This window comes from Prionailurus bengalensis, chromosome B4 (genome assembly GCF_016509475.1).
Source record: "Prionailurus bengalensis isolate Pbe53 chromosome B4, Fcat_Pben_1.1_paternal_pri, whole genome shotgun sequence".
In the NCBI taxonomy this organism is placed as follows: Eukaryota; Metazoa; Chordata; class Mammalia; order Carnivora; family Felidae; genus Prionailurus; species Prionailurus bengalensis.
In genome coordinates, this window is record NC_057358.1 from 37560934 (window position 1) to 37585456 (window position 24523).

The 24523-nt window shown below is 52.6% G+C and overlaps 1 protein-coding gene across 8 annotated transcripts in view; it reads right to left on the reverse strand.

Annotated features, from left to right (window-relative positions):
* The window catches only part of IQSEC3 (IQ motif and Sec7 domain ArfGEF 3), a 108338-nt gene that overhangs the window by 17782 nt on the left and 66033 nt on the right, over positions 1-24523 (reverse strand). For all 8 annotated transcript variants that reach the window (XR_006294765.1, XR_006294766.1, XR_006294763.1 and 5 more), the window contains 4 exons: positions 21433-22562; positions 19275-19436; positions 3764-3886; positions 3142-3308 (listed from right to left, as the gene is read on the reverse strand). Coding sequence is in view for 5 of the 8 variants with exons in the window: in XM_043564895.1 (XP_043420830.1) it covers positions 3142-3308; positions 3764-3886; positions 19275-19436; positions 21433-22562 (1582 nt within the window). In the remaining 3 variants the exon portion in view is untranslated. The remainder of the gene's footprint in view (positions 1-3141; positions 3309-3763; positions 3887-19274; positions 19437-21432; positions 22563-24523) is intronic.

A 24523-nucleotide genomic window follows, 5' to 3' on the forward strand; every position in this document is an offset into this window, starting at 1 on the left:
AACAGAAAAAGGAAGCCAGAAGAAATAGAGGCAAGTAGGGAGTAACCAAAACAAACAGATACCATCAGAGATATATGAGAAGATAGTTGCATCTACAAAACAAGACTAAAATGCTATAAAAGGGGAATATTTACAGAAGAAAAGAGTTATTAAAAATGAAAAATATGACAGCAGAAATGAAAAAATTTGTAGGAAACTCGCAAGATAAAGCCAAGGGACATCTTCAAGAAAGTCCAACCAGAAGACGAATATGGAAAATAGAAAACTGTAAAAATTAGAACATCAAACCAGGAGATCTAATATCTGAATAACATGAGTGCCAGAAAGACAGTACAGAGAAGATGATATCTGCACCCTCATGTTCACTGTAGCATTACTTACAACAGCCAAGAGATGGAAGAAACCTATGTGTGTATTGAGAGATGATGGATAAAGAAGGTGTGTGTGTGTGTGTGTGTGTGTGTGTGTGTGTATAATGGAATATTAGTCATAAAAGAGAATGAAATCTTGCCATTTACAACAACATGGATGGAGCTAGAGGGTACTATGCTAAGTGAAACAACTCAGAAAGAAAAACACAGTATGACTTCACTTATATGTGGAATCTAAATGCAAAACAAATGGACAAAACAAAATAGAAACAGACTCATAAATACAGAGAACAAACTGTTGGTTGCCGGAGGGGAGGCAGGTTGGGGGTGGGCAAAATAAATGAAGGGGATTAAGAGGTACAAGCTTCCAATTATAAAATAAATTGAGTCATGGGGATATAATGTACAGCACAGGAAATACAGTCAATAATACCGTAATAAGTTTGTATGGTGACAGATGGTAACCAGACTTATCATGGGGACCATTTCCCAATGTATAAAAATATCAAATCACTATGATGTACACCTGAAACTAATAGGACATCAATTATACTTCAATTTAAAAAAGAACCATAATGAGGCGAAACATCAGGAAAATTTAGAAGACAAAGGAGAAAGAGAAGAGCCTGTACATTTTCAGAGAGAGAGAGAGAGAGAGAGAGAGAGAGAAATAATATGCAAAAGGTGAGGAATTGGAATGGCAGAGTAGCACTGTCCATTAAAAGACAATGGAGCAATGCCCTCAAAATTTTGAGTTCAGTGTTTCCAATCTGGAATTCTATGCCCAGCCAAACTCCCAATCAAGACTGAAGGTAGAAAACAAATATCCAGACACACAAGTTCTCAAAAATTTGCGGCCAATGTACCTTTCGTATGGAAGAAAACTAAAAATGAGCCAGCTATGAAATCTAGGATACAGGAACCGAACACAGGAACAAGACAAAGGAGGTGCCCGGATGATGGTGGAGGGAATCCTAGGTGACTGCATGCAGCTGGCCCAGCCACCTGTCCAGATAGGAGCAGAGACTAGAGGCTCTTGGGAGAGAGACCCCAAGAAGAATACCTCTCTGTGTTCCACGTGCAGAGAGGAACTTGACACTTAGGTTGGGGAGTTTGGAGATAAATTAGTGGCAGGTATGTAGAGAGTTGAGCAAATGGGAAAAGAACACAAGTATTCACTCCATGGAAATGAGAAATAGAAAGGGTTTGTATTCATGCTATACTTCAAGACTCAGCTTTGAACTGTGTTTACCTAGTCTTAATACCATAAACACTGACATCACAAAAAGAATGCTACAGCTGTAAGAAGATCATGGGGATTCAGGGTAGTTTTAGTGGGGGTGGGTTGGGGAAGGTGGATCAAAGAGGGCTAATGCTCATGTTCTATGAAATTGCTATGGTCTGAATGTCTGTGTTTCCCTTCCCCCTTTCATATGCTGAAATCCTAGCTCCCAAAACTGATAGTATTAGGAGGTGGGGCTTTAGAAACCAAGTTATAAAGGTGGAGTCCCCGTGAATGGGGCCAGTGCCATGTAAAAAGGACCTCACAGAGCCCACCCTTTCCACCAGGCGAGTGCACTGTGAGAAAGCCCCAGCCGGAACCAGGAAGAGGGCTCTCACCAGACACCAAATCTGCCAGAACCTTCATCTCGGGCTTCCTGGCCTCCAGAACTGTGAGAAACACATGTCTGTTTATAAGCTACCCAGCCAGTAGTATTTTGTTATAGCAACCTGAACGGATTAAGATATAAATTAATAGATAATGCTCAACATTTTTAAAAATGAACAAGTAGCAGGGTATAAAAGAAAGCAAAGTATAGATACTATTTCATCCCATCTATATGAAATTCAAGAGCTACACAGCTAGTCAATGGGGACGGAAGGTCAGGAGCCTTGGCATTCTGACAGGGGCACTGACTGGGCCGGGACATGAAAGGATGTTCTGGGGCCAGGGGAATGATCTGGAACGAGAGCCGGCTGTGATCACACATGCATATGAACATAAACTTCATCATGCTTTCAGATTTGTACACCTTACAGTTTGCTTTCATAGCAATTTAAAAAAAAGAATAAGAACAAAAAAAAAGGAAGAAGAAGCACGTGGTTTCGCGATATAGAAGAAACACGATAAATGGCAAAAAGAACGTTGAGAGTGGCAGAAGAGTGGCGACAGGGGCAGGGACTAATTTTTTTTGTAGCAAGCCGTGTAGAATGATTTGACTTTATTAAATGATGTGCATGTATAGCTTCGATTCCTTAAGTGCTAAAGAAGAAAAAAAGCCAGTGAGTTGAACACACATCACATCCTTCCAGTTTAGCTCTGATCCCTGCTAGGTGGTGCACTATGTCATTTAGAGAAGGACTCGGCTGCTGGGTGCCATGAAATTATCTGCAAGGCTGATGTCCATGGACCCAAGACCTAAAAGCCTCCGTCTGTCGTGCGGTGGGAAGGGCTGGCACACATAGGCGCCAGCTGTGTGGCCGGGGCCTAGAAGTCAACCAGTGGAGGACGTTCCACGGAGGGCAAGGGGCATTGCCCAGGGGCCCTTGCTGGTTGATGTAGGGCAGTGGCCATGACTCCTGGAAACTCCCCCAATGCCTGGCATGCAAGCAACTTTTCCAGATGGCTGTGTGTGACTGGGACCACAGAGCAGTGTCCAGTGCCCCTGGCTGCTAGGGTGGCAATCTACAGTCAGCTCAGACACAGAATTCACGCTGAACAGAACGGAGCCTGAGCAGCGGCCTCGGCCCTCCTCCCTGTCCTCCTTACCTCTCAGGTTTCGGATAAAGTCCTCTAGCATCATCTTCCGGTCGGGCTTGATGTTGGGGCTGTACATGTCGGTGTTGAGGAGGATGATGGCAAAGGCGAGGATGAAGATGGTGTCGGGGTTGTGGAACTGCTGCACCACCTCGGGGTTGCACATGCAGTAGCGCTGGCTGCAGTGGGGACACAAGCGGGGTGCTGAGGCCCTTCTCCCCCTTCCCTGGGCTCCAGAAATGGGGGGTCGTGGGGGGGACAGATGCCACTTCTCTGAGGGCATCGGGTCCCTGTAGCCTGGCCCTCTTCCCCACTGAGGGGACAGGGCCGGTGTCACACAGCCATGGAGCCCGTCACCGCACCCAGATGCTCACCAAAGACTTGCTGGTCCATGGGGATGGGTGGGATGCACCCTGTCTACCTGGAAGGCCCCGGCGCTGCTCTAAGCCTAGAGAGCTCAAGGACTCCTGTCCCTTTTCTTTCCTTCCCTCCTCTGCAGCCAGCCCCCCACCCTTCCCACCCCACCAGGAGGGCTTCTCCCAGCCCCAGATGGACCCCCCAGCATCTCTAGTGCCCCACATCCCAGGCGTGTGTTTTGAGGGCTGTGTGAGGGAAGCGGGGATGGGGGTCCTACCTGAAAGCCTCTATGAGTCGCTCTACCTTCTGGGCTTCCCCCTGCACGCGGATGTGGGCCTGGAACTTCCGCAGGGCCTCGTCCAGCTCCATGCTGGAGAAGTCCATCTCGTCCACCACACAGCTGAGGGCAGGTCGGGAGGGGGGGTTCTTGAGGAGAGGTCAGCCCCTAATCCTCTCTCAGCTAGAGGCAGCTGAGGAGTAGGGTGCAAGGTGTAGCCCCCTCTCCCACTGGACCGCCCACCTTGGTGGCCAGGATTCTCCCTCTGGTAACCTAAGAGGACCCTCCCTTACACCATCTTTCCTCCAGCACAAGAGCCCTGGGAGGCAGATGGCTGACTGCTGTCTCCATAGCTAAGAGCCTGAGACCCAGAGAGGCCAGGGGGGCTATCCAGAGCCACACAGCCAGAAGGAGGCTGATCTTCCACCTCTAGCTCCCAGCTCGTCTCCTCTCAGCCTCAGAGGGTCTCAGAGTCAGGCAAAGGTTTGAAATAGGAGTAAGTGCAATTTACTTATCTGCTCCTGTCCTGTTAGGAGCCTAGTTTCTCGTGCCCATTTGGGCTTCCAGGTGATGGACCCCTCCTCCCCTACCACCCCTCGGGGTCTGCCTCAGGCCAGATGGGAAAGGAGTGAGCTCATCCTAAGCTCCCTTGCAGCCAAGGAAGGAGCCCTGAGCTCTCAAGGAAGCTGTGGCCTCTGAAGAGTAAATGACAAATCAGCCTAATGTGGGAGGGGAACAGTGTGACAAACACGGCCAGATTCTGAGCCTGGGCCTACCACTGAATTTTTTGTGTCTTTTGGTGAAGACTCATCTTTTAGAGCCTTGGTTTCTTTTTCTGAGGAGGAAAGAGGTCAGAGTCCTGCTCCCCAAGGGCGCTTCTACCTCTGAAATGCCACCTCTATCTACCCCTGGAGAGTTTGCATCTGAATGTCTCCCTGCAGTGCCTAGGGAAATGGAGGTGGGGACGTGGTTCCAGTCACCCCTACGAGGCAGTGTCATTCCTCCCAGGGCCCCTCCTGTCCTCCTGCTGCCTTGCCCTCCTTTGGGGTGGCCTGTCCCCAGGGCCATGAGCAGCGGGCAGGGATCCAGGTCTGGCCAAGCAGCAGCCCTGATGTGCCTGAGAACTGCAGACGCTCCCACGTGCCACCAGGCTCCCAGAGCCAACTTCCCCCCTTTCTGCACCCGTGCTGTGGTCCAGCCTCCTCTCTCCTGGTCGTTTCATACCCAGCCCCACAATGCCTGTTGGGGTCAGCAGCCCCTCTGCTTCCACAGCCCTGGCCGCCACTGCCACAGGGTCATGGCCTGGTCGCTGCCTGCCTTCCTGCCCAAAAAGGCGAGGCGAGCTCTGGGCTCGAGCCCAGTGTGTGGCTTGGTGCCCAGCATACCGGGGGACTCAGGGAACATTTGCCCAGTGACCGTGTGAGCAGAGAGACGAGCCCTAAGCAGGACCCACTTCCTCCATGATGCCAGAGCCTGTGCAAGGCCCACCACCTAGGAGACTCAGAGATCCTGACTCAACCCTGGCTCTGGTGTCAGTTTTTAGAAGGAAGCAATGGGAGACAGCCACACAACAGTGGTCAGGGGCCTGGTGGCCCCTTTCGGGGGGAACAGGGAAGAGAGAGCATCACTGAGACTTCTAGAAAGGGGAGGCTAGGAGCCCCCTCTCAGCTCCCACAGGGGAGATGGCCATCTTCAGGCTGGGAGCCCATCCTCCTCGTAGTCAAGCCCAGCCTCCTCTCAGACTTGTCTGCCTGGATAGTGAGAGAGAGGGTGGCACTGGGGAGGCCAAGGCAAGAATGTGGCCCAAGTATGACAAGTGGCAATGTCAGTGTCTGGGTGTTTGAGACGGAAACTGGTGGTAGCAGCCCCCGGGTCCAGCCTGGGGAGAGGCCACTCTGATTTCTCAGCAGTTCTTGTCATCCTCCCTGAGCACTCCCAGGCTGGCAAGTGAACCTCAGGAGCAGCATCATGGGGCCCACACCCATGTATCCCCTAGCCCAGCACAGCCAGGAGTTATGAATCATGCATGACTGACCCAGACAGCGAGGCCGTCAGAGGAGGTGAACCAGTGTGGTCCTGCAGCAAGGGGACCGGAGCTAGAGCCGGGGAAGCAAGGATAGGGAGGGAGGAGACAGACGTAGAGGCAGTGAGAGACACAGAGGATACAGAGTCAGGTCAGAAAGACCAAGAGAACAGGGACAGAGAGAGAAGGCAAGAGAGACAGAAAAGGAGAGGCAAGGAGGCAAAGAGGAGAGAGAAAGACCCACAAAATGGGGGAGACGGAGACAGAGAACAAGAGACAAACAGAGATGAGGGGAGAGACAGAGACAGAGAGAGGAGAGAGAGGTGGAAAAGGACAGGAGATGGGTGTGGAGGACAGTACCACAGACTGGACAGGGGTGGGTGTTGCTGGGCATGGAGCAGAGGGGCCCCACCCGCTCATCCTGGCCCCCGCCTAACTCGTCAAGGCCCAGGGGGAGGGCAGTGGGCCCCAGGCTAGCCAAGCCCAGAGGACCCCAGGATGGCCCCCGGTCTCCCAGCCTGGCGTCCAGCCGCTGCCCAGGACTCGCCCCATCAGCCTGTCCACCGCACCCCTACCTGGCCTCCATATCCCTCAGAGTCTCTGTCCTGTGCCCCCTGCCCCAGCGCTCCAAGGGCGTGACCGCCTGAAGCCCGGGCACCGAGGTGGGGGCCGCCAAAGGAGGCAGAGGGGCAGCTGGGAGAAAGTAGGATCTGCTCGGCCAAGCACGATGGCCTAGTTTCCAGGCCTTCGCTCAGGTGACACGCAGCCCGCACGCGCGTTCGCTCGCTGGCTCGCTCGGGGCTGCGGCTAAAAGCTCCAGTAATGAGCCCAGAGCCTGAGACTCAGCCAGGTGGAAACGCCAGCGCACAGACTGGGGAGTGCTGAGTGAATCAGTCACCGGCCACGGGGGGGGGGAAGGACTTCATGGGAGGATGCCTGGGCCGTGGGGCTGAGAGTCTACACCCCACATCCTCAAAGACCCCGTGTGAGAGTTGCGAAGTGGCTTGTTAAAATGCAGCTCCCTGAGCCCCACCCCAGATCTACCCACTCGAATATGTAGAGGCGGAGCCTGGGAATCCGCATTCTTCACAAGCTCTCCAGGTGATTCTTAAGAACTGAAAGCCAGTAGCTGAGCTGAGTGCAAGGGTAGGAGGCGGGTCCAGCCCAGGTGGAGCCTTTGCAAAGTGAGTCCAGCAACTCACAGGCCACCAGGGCAGCAGCTCAGGGGCACTCGTGTGTCCCTGTCAGGCTCTCAGAGGCTGCTTCTGCAGAGCAGTCAGGGAGGAAAAAGGTGGAGACGGATGCCGCGCCCCCTCCACACACACGTGGACACACACATGTATTCCCGCCTTACTCCCTGCAGTTGCCAGCTTGGGGCATCAGTGTTCAATGCGGGCAGTGTCCTGGGGCTCTCAGATCCTGGGGAACAAATCTGAATGTGTTCTGCAAAACCTGCAGACAGGAGGGAAGGAGATGTGTTGAGTGACGGCAGGGCACTACTGTCTCCAAGGAAACAAATGCCTTCCTCTCTGTAGAGTTGGGCTTTGGGCCAGGTGACCTCTCAGGACTGCTCCCACTCTCTGAGAAGGGTCCAGAAGCAGAGCAGACAGAGGGCTCCCGGACAGCAGGTGGCCACAGCGCCATTTCTGGCTGGCTTTGGAATAGAGCTGGCAATGACCAATGACCGACTGCTTCTCTCCCTCCTCCCAGTGAACCACTGTATACCTTCCTGGTGGGGCCTGTGGTCTGGGCTGAGGCTGTGCTCTCTCCTGACAGGCCTGTCCCGGCAGCCCCTCACCTCAGGGGCCTCTGCCATCCTGCAATCATCCACAACTCTTTTGCTCCTCCACTCAGCCTGATTCTCTTTTCTCTCCCGAGGTACAAGCCCAGGCTGCACCATGACCCACTCCCTGCTCCTCTTCTCTCACTCTTTCCCACGGCTTTTCTTCTTATTATTTTTTTAATGTTTATTTTATTTTTGAGACAGAGAGAGACAGAGTGCGAGTGGGGGAGGGGCAGAGAGAGAGGGAGACACAGAATCGGAAGCAGGCTCCAGGCTCTGAGCTGCCAGCACAGAGCCTGAGGCGGGGCTCCAACCCACAGACCGTGAGATCATGACCTGAGCCTAAGTCAGGCGCTCAATCAACTGAGCCATCCAGGCTCCCCACCCCCCCCAGCTTCTCTTATTTTGTTGTGTCTACCAGTACATAAAATCTCCTCTTCCCCATCCTTCTTTGCCACCCTGGAATTGTGGTGGGGAGCAGATTGTTTGACAGTTTTCCAAATCCACCCTGTGGCCTCCACCCAGGACAGCCAAGGACATCAGTCCCTCTTTGATCATCTTTAAGGTGAAAAACATCACATGTTTCTGGGTGGTCTTTTCTAGTGTATAATCTCCCCATTTTGCAGAAGGCGAAACTGAGACCACAAAGGGGCTTGCGCCAGGCTTCCTGCTCTTGTGAGGCCTCTTCCCCCAGGGGGCCGTCTCCACTTCAACGGGGGTCCAACACTAGCGGGGGAAGCGCCCTCTGTGCTCATGTTACTGAGGATTGTCACTAAGTGCACCCTGACTTCATTTTCTCTCTCCATCCTGTGCGATATTAACCATTATCCTGTTATTTTGTATTCCATGTGAAGAAACCAGCTCACAAAAGAGCTGCCCCTGCAGGGGGAGCTGCACACATCACATGCCTTGCTGGCATCTCCTGGGCCAGGCAAGCCTGCCTCCTTCCCCATCTAGTGTTAATGCCCTGGGAGCAGCTGTCTTACCCTGATGCCTGGCTGGAGCCAGTGGGGGGCCAAGGGGAGGGACAACTGGGCACCATCATGGTCACAGTCACGTGCTGGGAGTCACTTCACTATCAGCAGTCAACACAGAAGCTGTGGGGCCATCTCTCAGTTTCAGAGCTGGCCTGGGCACCCAGAAGCCACAGCAGAAAGCAATCCCCAACCCCTTTCTTCCCTCTTCCCCTCTCTGCTGCTTTCTCTGGCCCCTGGTGGTGACTTTTTTTCTTTCTCCCCTCCCTCCCTCCCTTCTTTCCTTCCTTCCTTCCTTCCTTCCTTCCTTCTTTCCAACAAACATGCATTTCCTCCTGTATGCAAGACGCTGTGCTTGGGACCTGGTGTAAGTGGCAAACAACACAAACACAGACCCTATCCTGGTGAGAGAGAAACATTATACACAGAGTAAAAAATAATCATTTCATTGTAATTGTGGCGAATCCTATGTAGGCAAAGGACAGGCTTCCGTGAGAGGACAAAAGATGTATTTCATATTTTGGAAAGGCCCCTTTACGGACATGACATTGAGCTGAGACCTGAATGATGAGGAGCTGACCAAGGGAAAGGGAGGGGTGGGGGAGCTTTCAGGCAGAGGGGGGAAAGCATATGCCAAGGCCCTGTGGTAGGAAAGAACTTCCAAGGACCTAGAAAGGTCAATGAGTCTGCAATGCAGAGTAAAGGGGACAATGGAGAGTGGCAGGCTGTGGGGCTAGAGAGGCAGGCAGGGGTTTGACCAGACAGAGCTATGTGAGTCATAAGAGGATTTCGGAGTTTAGCCTGAATACAATGGGAGACAATAGGATATGATCAGAGGAGTGATACGAGCCAGTTTGTTTTATGAAGATTTCTCTGGCTATTGGGGGAGAATGAGTGGAAAAGGGACGGCAGGGAACAAGAATGAAGCAGGGGCCCTGTTAGGATGCTACTGCCAAGGCCCAAGTTAGGGCTGATGGAGCCTAGGCTAAGGTGGAGACCAAGTGGATGGGCGATCTGAGATACATCCTAGAGGAAGAACTGATGGGAGCGGGCAATGGAGGGAAGGTGGGAGGTGAGGAAAAGAGGAGTCAATGGTGAGTGTCCAAGCCCTGGCTTGAGCACCTGAGGGCCTGGTGGTGCTATTTTTTATGCCGAGTCCATGATGGGATGGACACCTATGCTGAAGGAGAGACTGAGACTGCAGATTTGGACACGTTATGTCTGAGATGCTCTTTCCTGTAATACCAATTTAGTATCTACTAAACCATCGTCCTTAGCACCCAAAGTCTTGTCTTTCCTATTTTACAAATTATAACCCTGCCTGGACCCTTCTTCGCCTCGAGTCACTACCCCTTGCCTCTACTCTTCTTTGGAGCCAAACTGCTAGGTGGTCCCTATGCCTGCTGTCTCCACGTCCTCAATCCCATTCACCTTTCAATCCGCTCCAGCCAAGCATCTACCTCCAGCATTCCACGGAAACTTTGCTTATCAAGGCCACGCCGGCCGACATGTTGCAAGTCCAATGGCACCAACTTTTCATCCCAGCAGCCTCTGGGCAGCACCAACATGGCTAATCATTCCCTTCTTGAAACACTCCTCTCTCTTGCTTCCCTCACACCACCCTCCCCTAGGTTGACTCTTTCCTCCCTGAAGGTGCACCTCCTTCACGAAGGGCCTCCTTCTGCTGCACCTCTACCTTAGGACTAGACACCAGGCTCCTTTTCCCCTCTTAAATGACTTTTTAAAAGTTTATTTATTTATTTTGAGAGGGAGAGACACACGGGAGGGGCAGAGAGAGAGAGAGAGGGAGAGAGGTTAGAATCCCAAGCAGACTCCACACAGCAGAGAGCATGATGCAGGGCTCGAACTCACGAACTGTGACATCATGACCTGAGCCAAACCGGTAACCATCTGAGCCACCCAGGCACTCCTCCCTTCCTGCTCTTAACAACCTCTCTCTAGGTGGCCTTACCCAATTCGCTGGCTCTGAATGTCCCCTTCAACAGCTCTTAAGTGTTTCTCTCTTGTGATGCATTCACCCTTTTAATTTTATTATTAGTCACCAACCAGTTAATTCTTTTTGGTTGATCTGTATTGTTTATAAAAGACAACGTTGCTGAGTCCAGAGGGCACACGTAAACCACAGACTCTGCATTTGGTTGGAAGTTGACCAACACACTTCTGAGTGCCCTGGTTGCTGAATTCCTCTGGGCACTCTGGTCTGAATGGCAGTCACAGGGGCAACACTCACAAGACCACAGGTTGTGCTGGCATCTCTTGCAGGGAAGTCAGGCTGCCTGCATTTCACCTTTCAGCTGCTATTTAATATTTTAACATGTTTTCAGTAAATACTTGACACTGTCTGATTTGAGGAATTCTTCAGATGAAATGTCCCCAAACCCAGCATCTCCCCTCCCAAACTGAATAATACATTCATGTTTATTTGGTATAATCTCACAAATTACCCTAGAGAGCCTGAGAGCACAAATATATTCACATGCAAAGACTGTTCCAAATCCTTAGCAGCTCAGGAGGCTGTTTCCTGCGATCTGGCTGCCTCTGCTCTCCTCCAGCCCAACACCTGCCTCACCATGTCTCCAGGCTCCGAGGACTCCTCCCTCCTGTGGCCACTGCCCAGGCTAAGGGTCTCCTCCTTCCTCGAATTACTCCCCATGACTGTGACTGCAGTAGCCTCCCTAACTGGCCTCCCTGCCTCCAAGTCATGTTCCAGAACAATCCTTCCAGGACACTCCATTTGGTCCTGCCACTCCTATATTTTTTAGGGGCTTTCCACATCCCTAGCATGAAGCCCAAGTTTCTCAGCCGAGCAAGCAAGGCCCTGTTAGCCACTCAGCTTCTGCCCCTTTCACGTACCGCCTCCCCTCCTGTAGTCTGGCTCTCAAGCCTGCATGCTTTTGCACACAGTGTTCTTTCTTCTTGCCTCCCAACCCCTACCTGGAGGTCCCTGTTGAGCGATCCGTCTCTCTAGGAGTCCCCCTCGACCTCCATGCTATCCCAGACAGGCGTCTGTCCACCAGTGCAGGTGTCTCCTGTGTCATAACATTTACCTGCCTGTCTTCCCACTAGGCTCTGTGCTCTTTCCGGCACAGGCAGTTCTTTTCCCCTCTGCATGTCTGGCGCACATACGAATTCAGTAACTGTTCCCGGGATGAATGAATGCGTGAGTGAGAGACCAGCTGGGTGAATGAATGGGACCTTGAGCATGTGCTCAGCTGGGGAGGGAGCCCAGGGGCCTGAGCTTCTGGGAGCTCTGCCCAGCGGTCCAGGATTGCCAGGCCTGCTTTGCCAAGGTCATCTGGAGCTCACCCCGAGACTGGACGGAGCTGCCCAGGAAATGGCCCTGCAGATTCCAGACCATGGGCAGTAAAGCAGGGTGGAGTACATGTGCTTCCCAATTCCTTCAGCCTCACGTGCAAGTGAGTGAGTGATGAGAGCCGGGGCTAACTGGTGCCCATTAAACCGCTTCCAACCGAGCACGGCTGCACCTGCCCAGGGAGGTGCCGCTGCGGATCCGCGAATGAGTGAATCAGGGGAGCGAATCTTCTGTCCAGGCCTCCCTCCCTCTCTCTGTCCTGTGGCAAGTACCTCACAGGGGCTGGGCAAGCAGAAGCACAGATGTTCCTTGCGTCTGCATACACAGGTACAACCTTGCATAAAATTGTTTGTTAATACTGATCAATGCGTGGAGTCAGTGTGTTGCAGGGAAATGAAGCGTCATACACGACTGTGATCAAAATGAATTTCGTCATCTCAATTTTTTTAAACGATAGCAAGACAGCGTCTGGCAGACAAAGGAACTGACTGGGAGCTGAAAATAGGTAATGATAGCAGCAGGGATTTTTAATTGGCCAGAAGAGACAGCAAAGATCTGGAAGGTGAGGCGCATGTAGGCTGAGGCTCGGCAGAGGTGCGTGTGCCCCAGACGGCGGTGGGGCGGGAGGGTCTGGGTGGGGGCACTGGCAGTCGGGGAGGAGACTAAGCCTGGGTTTCAGGATTAGGATGGAAAATGAAACCGCCTACTGCCATGGGATATAGGAACCTTGGTTTTATTTCTGCAGTTCTTGGCTCATACAATTCAATTAAAAATATCCCCATCCACCAGAGAGTTATTTTTGTTAGGCACAACTCATAACATGCCCAACAAAGGTCAAGGCTTTTTGGAAAAGTGCATCGTGGCTCAGAAAATAGAGCAGAAGGGAGCTGACGCAAGAGGACCTGCCAGCGTCCCTGATGGTGACATGGGAACAAAGAAAAATCTCGTCGGGGAGGGCCCCAGAAGGGATGGCTGCCAGTCACACCTTGAGGACTCAGGAACCAAAAGAACCAAGTTTAAACTACCCAAGTGAATTAGAAGTCAATGCGGATGTCTGAGGTGATTTTCCCTTTGCTCGGCCTGGGGCAGCATCCCTGTCTGCTGGGGGTTCTCGAACTTGAGTGGGCATCAGAGCCCCCTGGCAGGCTTGTTAACCCACAGTTGCTGCCCCCAGAGTTCTGACTGAGTGGGTCTGAGCTGGAGTCTGAGAACTGACATTGCTAACAGCTTTTCAGGTGGTGATGCTGCTGCTGCCGTTCCGGGGACCACACTTGGAGAACCACTGCTCTGTGCCATTAACAGTGGGTGGAATGAGAAGTCAACTGTTGGTGTCAGACACCCTTGGGGTTGAATCTGGCTCCCATCATTTAGCCTTTTTCAGTTCAGGTCCCTTAGCCTCTCCATGCCTCCCTTTTTCCATCTACAGAATGGAGCGGACAACTATAACATCTAGTGGGCAGGTGGTTAGGAGTTTTGAAAGAGACATTTTATTATGTAAAGTGCCTGGTCTGTAACAGAGCTTAGGAAATGACAGTTTTCGTTAGGCACCTGGAGACCAAGTCTGAGTTGACATACCAAGGAAGTGAGGTTGAAGTCCATTCTAGCATAGGTATTAAGACCTTTCCCTCATGAACAGTTCCATTTGCCTGAAATTCCATCTCTAGACATTCATCTGACTCCTTAAAATGTCCATCTATCAGGGAGAGGGGAAACTGGTTCTAGCTCAGACCTCTTGAGATTTTATGAATCAGTTTCTCAGTCCTGCTTTCTTTTCAGATGAGCAGAGCGAGCAAAGGTGAGTCAAGGGACGGGATAGTACCTGATTTCGTTCAATCTGCCACTGGCCAGGGGAGTAGTCATTTCTTCTCTCTCGGCCTCAGTTTCTGCCCGGGTGAGATGAGACGGCTGGACCAGCAGGCCGTGCAAGGGGTCTTCCAGTACTACATTTCACCACTGGGGTCTGACAAAAACTACAAGGCATTTGGACCACACGTCCCTTGAGATAAGGCACAGGGGAGGACGGCTTGGGTTATAGAACCATTGTGCCTGCCATCATCGATCTCAGCCATTGGTTAGCTCTGTGATTGTGGGCAAGCTACCTAACATCTCTGTTCCTCTGCTCCCATGTTTGGCACAGATCAACGGCACTCACCTCACAGAGCTGCTGTGAAGACGGAATGAGATTTTGCATGTATGGGTCTTGGCGCAGTGCCTGCTGGCACACAGCGAATGCTTGATAGATGTGAGCTGTCAGTGTTATGTCTCACAGCCTGCTCAGTCGCAACTGGCCCTCCTAAAAACCCCAGGAGAATGTAATCTCAGGAAGCCCCTTTCCTAGAATCCTGCTCCCTGGAAATCCCACTTCAATGAGTGGTGGGTTGAAGCCACACCTGAGAATCACATAGGGATGTCAAGAGCCCTCCAGAGCTAGGACCTGAGCTATCAGGAAGGGGCTGGGTGGTAGGTCTTTGTATGAAAGCCCAACTTAGATGCTAATGTGACCAAGCCAAAGGGAGTCTCCACTCTGGACTTGTTCACCCCATGCTTGGGGTCCAAAAATCTCCACTATAGGAGTAAGTGGGTCTGAAATGTTCATGACTCTTTATTGTTAAGGAAAATCTCTCATCTGTCAGTGTGTGTGTGTGTGTGTGTGTGTGTGTGATGGGGGCGGTGGGGGCAAGGGGGAAGGGCACTGGAGAGGTGAGGGGTCAAGATCATAAACTTAAAGACTTCACTTTTAGAAGAGACTCCCGCCTTCCATCCCCCTGGGTGGCCGCAGTGTCAAACTTTCAAAGCAGTGGAAATAACCCCAAAGTCTATCCCTGCCTACCAGGGGCCTCTTCCACCCTCCTCCAGACCCACAGGGGTCTGCATGGGCCCTAGCCTCCTCTCTCCTTCAGTGGAATTCTTCAGAAATAAAGTAACCATTCTGAGGTTACACGTGACCCAATGGGCAGGATATTCTCAAGTAATTTCTTCCTAGCCATGAAAGGCTAGAGCCTTCCAGCCTGTTGAGTTTGACAGACAATCTGTCTTCATTCCTGAATGTCCCCTAAGAAGAACAAATCTGTTACACTCTGGCCAACACATTTCCAAGGAAATGAAATAATGCAATCTGACTAAAATGTCAAACTCTAATATTGAACAAAAAATGGGAGTAGACACAGTGAGAGAAAGAACACCCAGGAAACTCTTCTGGCAACCCAACCCAAGAGCTGCCCTTCGCACACTGCTATGGAAAGGACAGACACTGCTGCCCTTCATGTGTATGTGATTCACATTGGAAAAGATCACCCAGCCCAGAAAAGAGACCACTCACAGCCAGCGTGGAACATTCCCCCATCCACTGGCCTTCAAACCTGCTGAAGCGAACATTTCAGAAGGGAAATAGAGCAGAGTCAAATTTCCCAGCCATGTGAAAACAGAGAGAGAAGCTTCCAGCACCAACGGATCCTAACCCCAGCTGATGTCTGGCTCCTTCTGCTAAGCCAACACTGCCCCTCTCTCCTCGTCACCAGAGGGGGCTTCTCCAGAGTGCAGGATGGTCCTCAAAGGAGCTCTCCCTTCCCCAGCAAGCTTCAGCATGTTCTCGTTGTCCGGGGAACAGACCTGATCCCAAACCAGACATGGGGTGGTCTGAGGTTTCCCTGGCCAGGGTGGGGAGGTGTTCAATGCCTTGTGTTTTCAAGTGGGAGAAATAATAACAGAAATAGCTAATATTTATAAACAACTTCCTAAGCATCAGTCACTGACTTAAGCACTTTACATGCATTTAAAAATTTTAACTCATATGACATGGGTGATATTTTTCCCATTTGACAAGTGAGGAAACAGGCTGGTTTCTCCTTTAAAAACAAACCAAAGCTGGGGCGCCTGGATGGCTCAGTTGGTTAAGCATCCAACTCTTAATTTCCGCTCAAGTCATGATCTCAACATTCATGAGATCGAGTCCCGCATCAGGCTCTGTGCTGACAGTGCAGAGACTGCTTGGGATTCTCTGTCTCTCCTTTTTTCCCTCTGCCCCTCCCACTCACTCTCTCTCTCTCTCTCTCTCAGAACAAATAAATAAACTTAAAAAAATAAGATAAAAAAACCCCAAAACTTTCCTAGGTAACCAGTGGAATGGATGTGGCCTTTTGTGCTCAGAATGCCTTCTATTATTATCTGATAAATCCTGGTTAAATACATTCCTTCTTGGAGTGTATCTTCCATGGAAACAGGGTACTAAGCAGTGAAGAGATCAGCTTCCAAGGGCACCAAGGGTCAGATTCTGGAAGCAATGTCACCACATCAGATGTAGGTGCTCAGACATAAGTCAGCACCTGAGGTAGATTCTGCTCAGCCCCTTCTCTCTTCCCTTCCTCCACAGGCCCACAAGCAGTTGGTCGTGGTGGGGGTCCCACCCCATCCCCTCCTAGAAGCCTCCACCCTCTCCTCTTCTTGCCTGGCTGCATCTTGGAGAGTGCTGGGGCTGGGGCTGTCTCAGTCTCCAAGGGGTTGGGTGATTTATGTCCTTTTATTCAGCAAGCAGCTTTGTACAGAACGGACGCGACATGCTGAATGTCACCAGGCGGGGGCAGGGAAGCTGTGTGGAATCCCAATGAAGCCTTTTCAGCCTGAGCGAAATGGCACTGGTGACTTTGTTACTGTGTGTTTTCTCTGGTGGGAGGAAGGAAGAGGTAGCAGACCCTGAGAGGGTGCAGGATAGCTGGCTTGGGTGGCAGGGAAACCCTCCAAACCCCAACGTCTGGCTCCCTGGCGAGTGCCTGCCCCTTCCTGGCTCTCCATCTCCTGTGGGCGCCCCACAGGAGACAAGCCAGCCAGTCAGCAACGCGCACTTGGGTGAAGAGGCTCCTTTCTGTGGAGCTCTTACGTGTAGCAGCTGAGCATGCCAGGGTCTCAGCACCCGGGGCCTGCATGGCTGCAGAACAAAACACGAGGGGCTGAGGCACCCAGTGGGGCAGACTGGGGCTTTGGTCTGCACTCCACTCTCCTGAAACCACAATGCCTGCTGGAGGTTCCTTGGCCCTTTGTCTCCTTTCCATACTCCTCCTCTCCTCTCTCCCCTTGACACCTGGGTCTGTAAGTTCCCCCCAGGCCACAGCCAAGCCTATTCCTCACTGCCCCCATCCCACATTCTCACGGGTGCCCAGCTCAGCCCCATTCCCAACACGGAGTAGGCACTCCACGTCTGTGGAACGAATGGAGAACTCTGGTCCCCCAGCACTGCTCTGGAGCCTGCGGGCTGCTCTGGGATGAGCCGGTAGCATGACAAAGCATGACCTGGATGTTTAGGGCAAACAATTCTGCATGATCCCAGTGTGCTACAAAGGCCCTGTGGAGTGGGAAAGACCACAGATTCACAGGAGTCAAAGGGACCTCTGGGAGCACACAGCCTGACCCTCCCACTTTACAGGAGAGGAAACTGAGGCCCAGGGGAGGCTTCCCAGCATGCGAGGATCAGAGCCAGGGTTCAGAGCAAGCCCTCTCAGGCCCGGCTTTCTCCTGCCACCACACACTGCCCTCTCATCCAGAGCCAGATCCCCACCTCAGCTGCTAGCCGGGTCCCCAGCTCGGGCTGCAGTGCTGATCTGTCTCTAGCCCGCACACTCAGTCTCCCGGGGAGGATGGTAATCAGTTTGCACTGTGCTGTGGAGGCACCACTGGGGCTGGAGGAAAAGCATGTGTTCCTAGCACTCCAGGTCACTGTGGGCCTAGCAGGTCAGAATTTCAAGGCCAGACACACAGGGACTGGGGAAGGCAGAAGAAACAGCAGTCAGGGCCTGTGCCCCCAGAGCAGAGAGACAAAGCAGGGTCACCCAGGGGCGGGGGCAGCTGGGAAGAACTAAACGATGAGGCACAGCCCCCCCCCCATGCCCCCTCCTAGGGAACGGAGGAGTAGAACGGGGACAATAGCCAATGAAAAGGCCAGAGAGATGAGCCAGATGGGAGAAAACAAGGTGAGGAAAGAAACAAAGAAAACCTGATCTTTCTCCTCTTTCTATCATTTCCTCAGGGCATCCCCTCAGGGCCCCCTGCATAGCAGAGGTAGTGGTGGGGAGGAAGGGGAGCCCAAGGGAGAGGGAGAGGAAAGGAGGGGGAGAAGGAAACCCTGCACACTTATCAGTTTACTTTTTTTTGCAGGCACTCAGAGCATCTTAAGACCTAATGGAGGGGGGCGGGGTCTGAATGTCCAAAGCTGCCCAGAGTCAGAGGCAGGACCTGGGTTCGGTCAACTAAGGGGCATCTGGGGATTTCAAGGTCCCTCAGCTGGGTCCAAGCCCCTGCTCTTTGGACTGTATTCAGTGAAACAACTACCAGTGAATTTAGAAATGTGATAGGGATTCCAGAGGACAACTGGAATCAACTAGAGTGGAGGACAACCCTCCACTCTACAGGCTTGGAAATGCAGGCCCAGAGAGCAGGGACTTGTAGAAAGACACAGCACCAAAACTCCTTCATAAACAGAAGCCATGTCTCTGAGCTCCCACTCCAGGGACATGGACAACCCTGCCAGTCAGCCCATGCTCCCAAACCCTTGAGCAGGAGCCCCCTGCCCCCATGTAGCAGGCCCTTGCTGTTCTGAGAGCAAGTACAAAGGAAAGAGGTCTCTCAGGAACACTTTAGAGGAAACACTTTTGCTGACTACCCAAGAGAGAGGGGGGAAGTGGGGCGGGGAGGGGGGGGGCTTCTTACAGCATGGTGACCTTCAAGAAGGAAGTGAGCTTAAGGAGACTGGATCAGGCTTCATGGGGCCTCACCCTCTCTTTGCCAGGGGAGAGGTGGCTCCAAGGCCCCAGGGATGCCACCCCATGCCCTGTGGCTCCTGGGGTGGTGAGTGTGAAGAGACTCTCATGTGCTCAAGCCTCCACATGAACAAAGCTGAACACGGCGGTCCCCTCATCCTGCCCCCATCTATTGATCTTGGTGGTAAACATATCTTTACAGAATCACTCTATTTCTTGCTCTAAAAACCCTCAGTCTAACTTCTTTTTTCTGCCTCCTGTTTGCCTCCACCAATATGACACTGAGTCCGTGTGGGGAGCAGGCCAGCCTCTGGGGGCTTGGAGGTGGGGCAGATGCCCGCTAGAGGGTGGGCTGAGGCCTTTCACCAGGCAGAGATGGCCCCAGGGCAGACATAGTCCCCTTCTTTTCCAGACTCATTCTCTTGCCCCCTGAGGGTAGCAGGGAGGGAGGCCTTTTTGTCTCCTTTGACCATTCCTGTACCCCTGGTTCCTCCAATGGTACCCTGCCAGAGGGCGCTCAGTAAATGTCTGCAGGACTTTGGAGGGGGAAACAGAGGCTGGTCAAGATTGGGCCAAGACTCCAGGGGTCCTGCTCACTCCCCTGCATCCTAGGGGACCCTAGGTGGATGGGCCAGGGAGAGGGGCACTCACTCCAGCACATCGCGGTTGAACTGCTTCTTGCTGTTACCCAGGAACTCCCCGATCATCTGCCGGCTGAGGCCCTTGCGCTGGAGCAGGAAGTGGGCCACTCCAATGGGGGTGTCAGGGATGAAGCCTCGGGAGATCAGGAACTGGATGCCTTTGTCCGGGTTTCTAGGGGTGCGGGTAGAGGTGGGAAGAAGGAGTAGAGAGTGAGCCAAGGCCATCCATGACTACTTTCTTCCAGCCCATGGAGCCCATAAAGGTGCCTGGAGGTTTCTGGGAAGAATTCCTATGAAATGCTAGGGTTCCTTCTACTGCAGAGGGGCTCTGGATCCAAAACACCTCTCTCCACAGCCTCACCTTCCTGCACACCGCCCCCCCCCCCCCCCACCAGGAGTGAAGGTAGCATGGGGAGGGAAGGGGTTGGAGGAGGTCTGGCCAAAACGAGTGAATTCCGGAACAGGTGGAGAGGTGTTCTTCTGTGTTCCCTGAGGGCCCTGAGGCCTGCCACCAAAGCCCTTCCTCCCTGTCTGTATTCTGTTGTCTATACTCAGTTCCCAGCCTGGAATCTGGAAGGAGGGTGAGACTGGGGGACTGAGGTGAGCTCTCCTACCACACTGTCCATAGTGTCCTTAGATTCCTGCTCTCCACCATTTACTTTCTCAGGCTCCAGTCTCTACATGTGGGTGTGGGTGCCGTGTCTTCAGGCAAATGTACTCACAGTGTGGTCTGCACATCCATGCTGTTCCCTGAACTGTGTCTTATTGGTTCAGTAGAAGACAAGTACGGAGAGAGAGGGTAAGCATTTAGAACCTTTTATAGCACTTTGACATTTTCAGGATAACCAAGCATGTGATTGTTTTTCTAGCAGTTCATTTTTATTGCATTTTACAGAAGTATCAGCCCACAATATGTCAGGTAAAAACCCAAACTGGTCCTTCACCACAGATAGTTTGAGAACCACTATCTTGAGGGATCGCGGTATCTGTGTGCGTGTGAGCGTGCATGCAGAAGTCGTGCTGTGGAGGTGTGAGGGTGGGGGCTGGGCTCACCAGGGGGCAGCCTGACTTGGAGGAAAGAATGATGGACCAGCAGCCAGACCAGCCTGAAGCTCACTGGCTACATCACCGTCACTGTGTGCAACTCGCCTGACCTGTGTGAGCCTGTTTCTTTTCTATAAGATGGCACAGTAATGCTACCTGTAGCTATTGTTCAGAAGTTAGCAAGATGCCTTATGCAAGGTGAGCCATGAACAGGCGCTATTCCCCCCCTCAAGCTTCTTGAGACCAGGGGGTGCGTCCTACCCGTCTTTGTGGTCGCCATGTCATGGCACTCAATAGATAACAGCTGAGTGAATAGATGCACGACCGTGTGGCTGGAAGGGGTGTTCTATTTCCTGGCTCAGGGCTCTGAAGGAAGGGGTGAATGGAGGATGGAGATGAGTGAACCTATACTCGAGGCTTCCATGGTAGTGACATGTGCTTGCCACCAGCTGCATACATTCTAGTTGCTAGGACAGTTTTGACTGGGTGTCTGGCTGGGGATGCCATTTTTCTGCTTCCGTTCTCCTGTTCTCTTTCTGTCCCCCCTCTGTTTGCTTCACCCCAGCTTCCTTGTCTCCCCCTTTTATCCACATCCCTCTCCTGCCTTTAATCTGCATTCCTTATTCTAGGTCCCTCCTCTCCCACCCCACTGGCCTTTGCTCACTGCCTCCTCGCCCATCCTCTCCTGTCTCCTTGACATCATCCCCAGAAGATAATGCTGTTTCCCTAACTCCGTGTCCTACCTGAATGATTTCTGCCCAATCCTCATACGACCAGTACTATTATTCACTGAATACTGTATTTTCTTTTAAATTCTCTCGCTTTTCAAGTCCTAGCTTCATCGTAAGCAGTAATAGCGGTGAAAGCACGGGGCTCGATGTGTCGTTTTGTCCCTAATCCTTAAAATACATTTGTGACAATGAAAAATAGAACGTGTATTCCTACACAGTGTCTCAAGGAGCAGGCAGGGCACAAACGCCCTGTGGAGGGGAGGGAACTGGGATGATGAGGACAAATACTTGGCTCTCTGCTCACCTTTACAGGTCCTCCCCCTCCGGCCCCCGCCCCCGCCTCTCCTTTGCGGCCCGGGAGTCCCTTGAGCTCCAGGGCGGGTGCTCACTCACATGTTGAAAAGGTTGAGGCCGATGCGATAGAGCCGTTTGCGCAGCGTGTCTGTGGAGAGCGTGGGCGACTTGCAGCTGGCGGGGTTCTCGCAGTGGTAGCGCGGCAGGCTCAGGATCATGGCCTGCAGGGCCTCCTTGGAGGCTGAGGCCGATGCTTCCGATCCCGACTTGGCCGACTTGGTGGACGTGCTGCTGCTACTCAGCTGCTCCGAGTTGTCGCCGGCCTCGGCCTCCGTCTCCTTCCCCGCCTCCCCGGCCTCCTCCTCCTCTGCCTCTGCCTCCGAGACCGCTACCGCGGCCCCCTCCACCAAGGCCTGGGCAGCCCCAGGTGGGTGCGCGCCCAAGGCGGCGCTGGCTCCGGCCTCTGCGCCCGTGTTCTCGGCGGGAGCACCCCCCTGACCCGCGGTGGGTGCCTCGGGGGGCTCCTGCCCCGGGGCTTCGCCCTGCTCCGCTTTGCCCGCAGCCGCGGGCTCTGCCGGGGCCTGGGCGGTCTGCGCGCCCAAGCAGTTGGCCACCGACAGAGCCGTGGCGGAGGAGACAGAGATGTTCTGGTTGGCGATCTGCACGGTGACGTCCCGGAAAGCCATCATGAGGGTGCTGCTGTGGCCCTGGGGCAGGCCGGCGACCTCGGCGGCCTCTTCCCCGGGCGCCGGGCGGGCGCTGTTGAGCTCCCGCATCTCGGCCTCCAGGCCGGGTGGCCCCGCGCCAGCGTGCAGGGCCTGGTGGAGTTGGTAAGCGCCGCTCTCTTGCAGGGAGCACATGGTCTTGAGGCTCCAGGTGCTCAGGGCGTCGTCGATGGACTTGGCCAGGGACTGCACCTGCTCGGTGAAGGAGTCCTCCAGCTCGGTGAGCGTGCCCGCGAAGGTGGGCGGCAGGGAGGGCGAGCGCACCAGCGGCAGCCCCATGAGGCCGTAGCCCTCCATGAGCGCCTTCTCCGCCGCCAGGCTCTCGGCCGTGGGCGCCCGCACCTTGCGCAGGGAGATCCGCCGCGGCAGGCGGCTCTCCAGGAGGGAGTTGCGGATCTTCTCAAAGTTCTTGCTGAGCTGGTACTGGCGGAAGGCGGTTTGGATGGTGCAAGCGGCGCGCCGGGACACAAGGTGGCCCCCGTACTTGTGTTCTAGCATTTCAATCTGCGAAAAGAACCAGAGACGAAGAGCGCAGTTAAGACTGGGAGTCACCGACGAAGCTTTGGCGGGGCCCAGCAGTGCACAGCTGGCGGGTACGGAAGGGCCAAGTCTGAGAACTCCCAGCGTGTCATGGATACTTGCCAAGATTCCTAGAGAGGTAGGATGTGGGACTGGCTTCCAGGGATTCGCCATGTCCTGGGGGCAGGGGACAGGTGTGTTACTTCTGCTTGTTGTGGTGGTTACTTATTTTTTTTAATTTACTTTTTTAAATGTTTATTTATTTTTGAGGGGGAGAGAGAGAGAGAGAGAGAGAACGCATGGGGAAAGCAGAGAGAGAGGGAGACAGGCCGAAGCTGCCTTCAGGCTCTGAGCTGTCAGCACAGAGCCTGAGGCGGGGCTCAAACTCATGAGCTGTGAGATCATGACCTGAGCCAAAGTCAAAGGCTTAACTGACTGAGCCACCCACGAGCCCCTGTGGTAGTCATTTTTAAATGCTCATATCAGAGATGCATATGGAAACACTTATGGGTGACAGACACACAAGTTATCTTGAATTTGTATTAAAATACTTCATCAAAAAAAATGGAACTGTTAGATGAAACAATGTTAATCGTAGTTATCTGGGAGTTTACTACAGTATTCTTTCTACTTGTGTGTACATTTAAAATAATAAAATAATACAAAATTAAAAATTAAAAAGAAATGCTAAAAAAAAAAAAACCCAACTCGCTGCTACACCTTGTTCACCTGCTTTCTTCCTCAGCATTCACATCAGTGCATTGCGGAAATCCCTGACCCTGGGATCATCATAACGGTTGGGACTGGGGTTTGATTAACGCTGTGTTCCTAGCACCCAGCCCTAGGGCTGGCACATAGTAGATGCTAACTAGATGAGATATGAGCGACCAATAATATTTCACCATGTTTCCCAGGGTCATGGAATGGGACAGATAGAAAGGCTAATTTTGTCCCTCAGTACCATGCTTCAACCTGCCTCCTGTTGAAGGAGGCTCACCAGGGACGGCAGCTGGAGTGACTGCCTCTCACAATGCCAACAATTTCCTGGGCTCCTTCCCTGTGGGTGCCCCCACCACTGGACCAGCAGAGGCACCCTTCTAGACCAGAAAATCTCATAGATACAACCCCAAACCCCAGGGATAATCCCAGGTAAAAGGAGATGACCTCAATCTTGCCTTCAGCTCTTATGTCTTGCCATTCAGGGCCCTTCCCAACCCCAAACCTAGTGGCATTATGCTGTTTCTCTTCCCAAATACAGCTGTCCTCTTGGAAGATAGTTGGGAAACTTCAGCTTATTGAGGTTTGAGTGGCCAATAAGGCCTCCTGTATGACTCCCCTCAGAAGTGTTTGCATGTCACGAGATACAAGGCCTTAAGCAGAATGTCTTCATGATCCTCATATTAAAGGGCTTTCAAGATATTCTTAAAACTCACACCAAGTGTATTAGTTAGCTATAGCTGCATAACAAATTACCACAAGCTCAGCAGCTTAAAACAATACCCACTTATTTTTTCATAGTTCTGTACGTTAGTAGTCTGGGCATGGCTCATCTGGGTTCTGTGCTTGAGATCTCACCTGGAAGAAATCAAATGTCAGCTGGGACTGCAGTCTCACACAAGGTTCAGGGTCCTCTTTCAAGCTCATTGCTGTTGGCAGAGTTCAGTTTCCTGAGATTCTAAGACTGAGGTCCTCACTTACAGCTGCCTGCTGTTCCTGGCCACACAGTAGTTTGGCCATTCAGGGCCAACCAGAGGAGTGGCTCTGAGGCTTCACCTCCTTCTAAAGGGTTCACCTGATTAGGTCAGGCCACCCAGAATGATTTCCTTTGGATTTGGTCAAGGTCAACTGCATGGTAACCTAATGACAGAGTGATATCCTATTATATGCCCTAGTCCCATCCCCACTCAAGGGAAGGGAACAATACAGGATGTGCACACCAGGGGGCA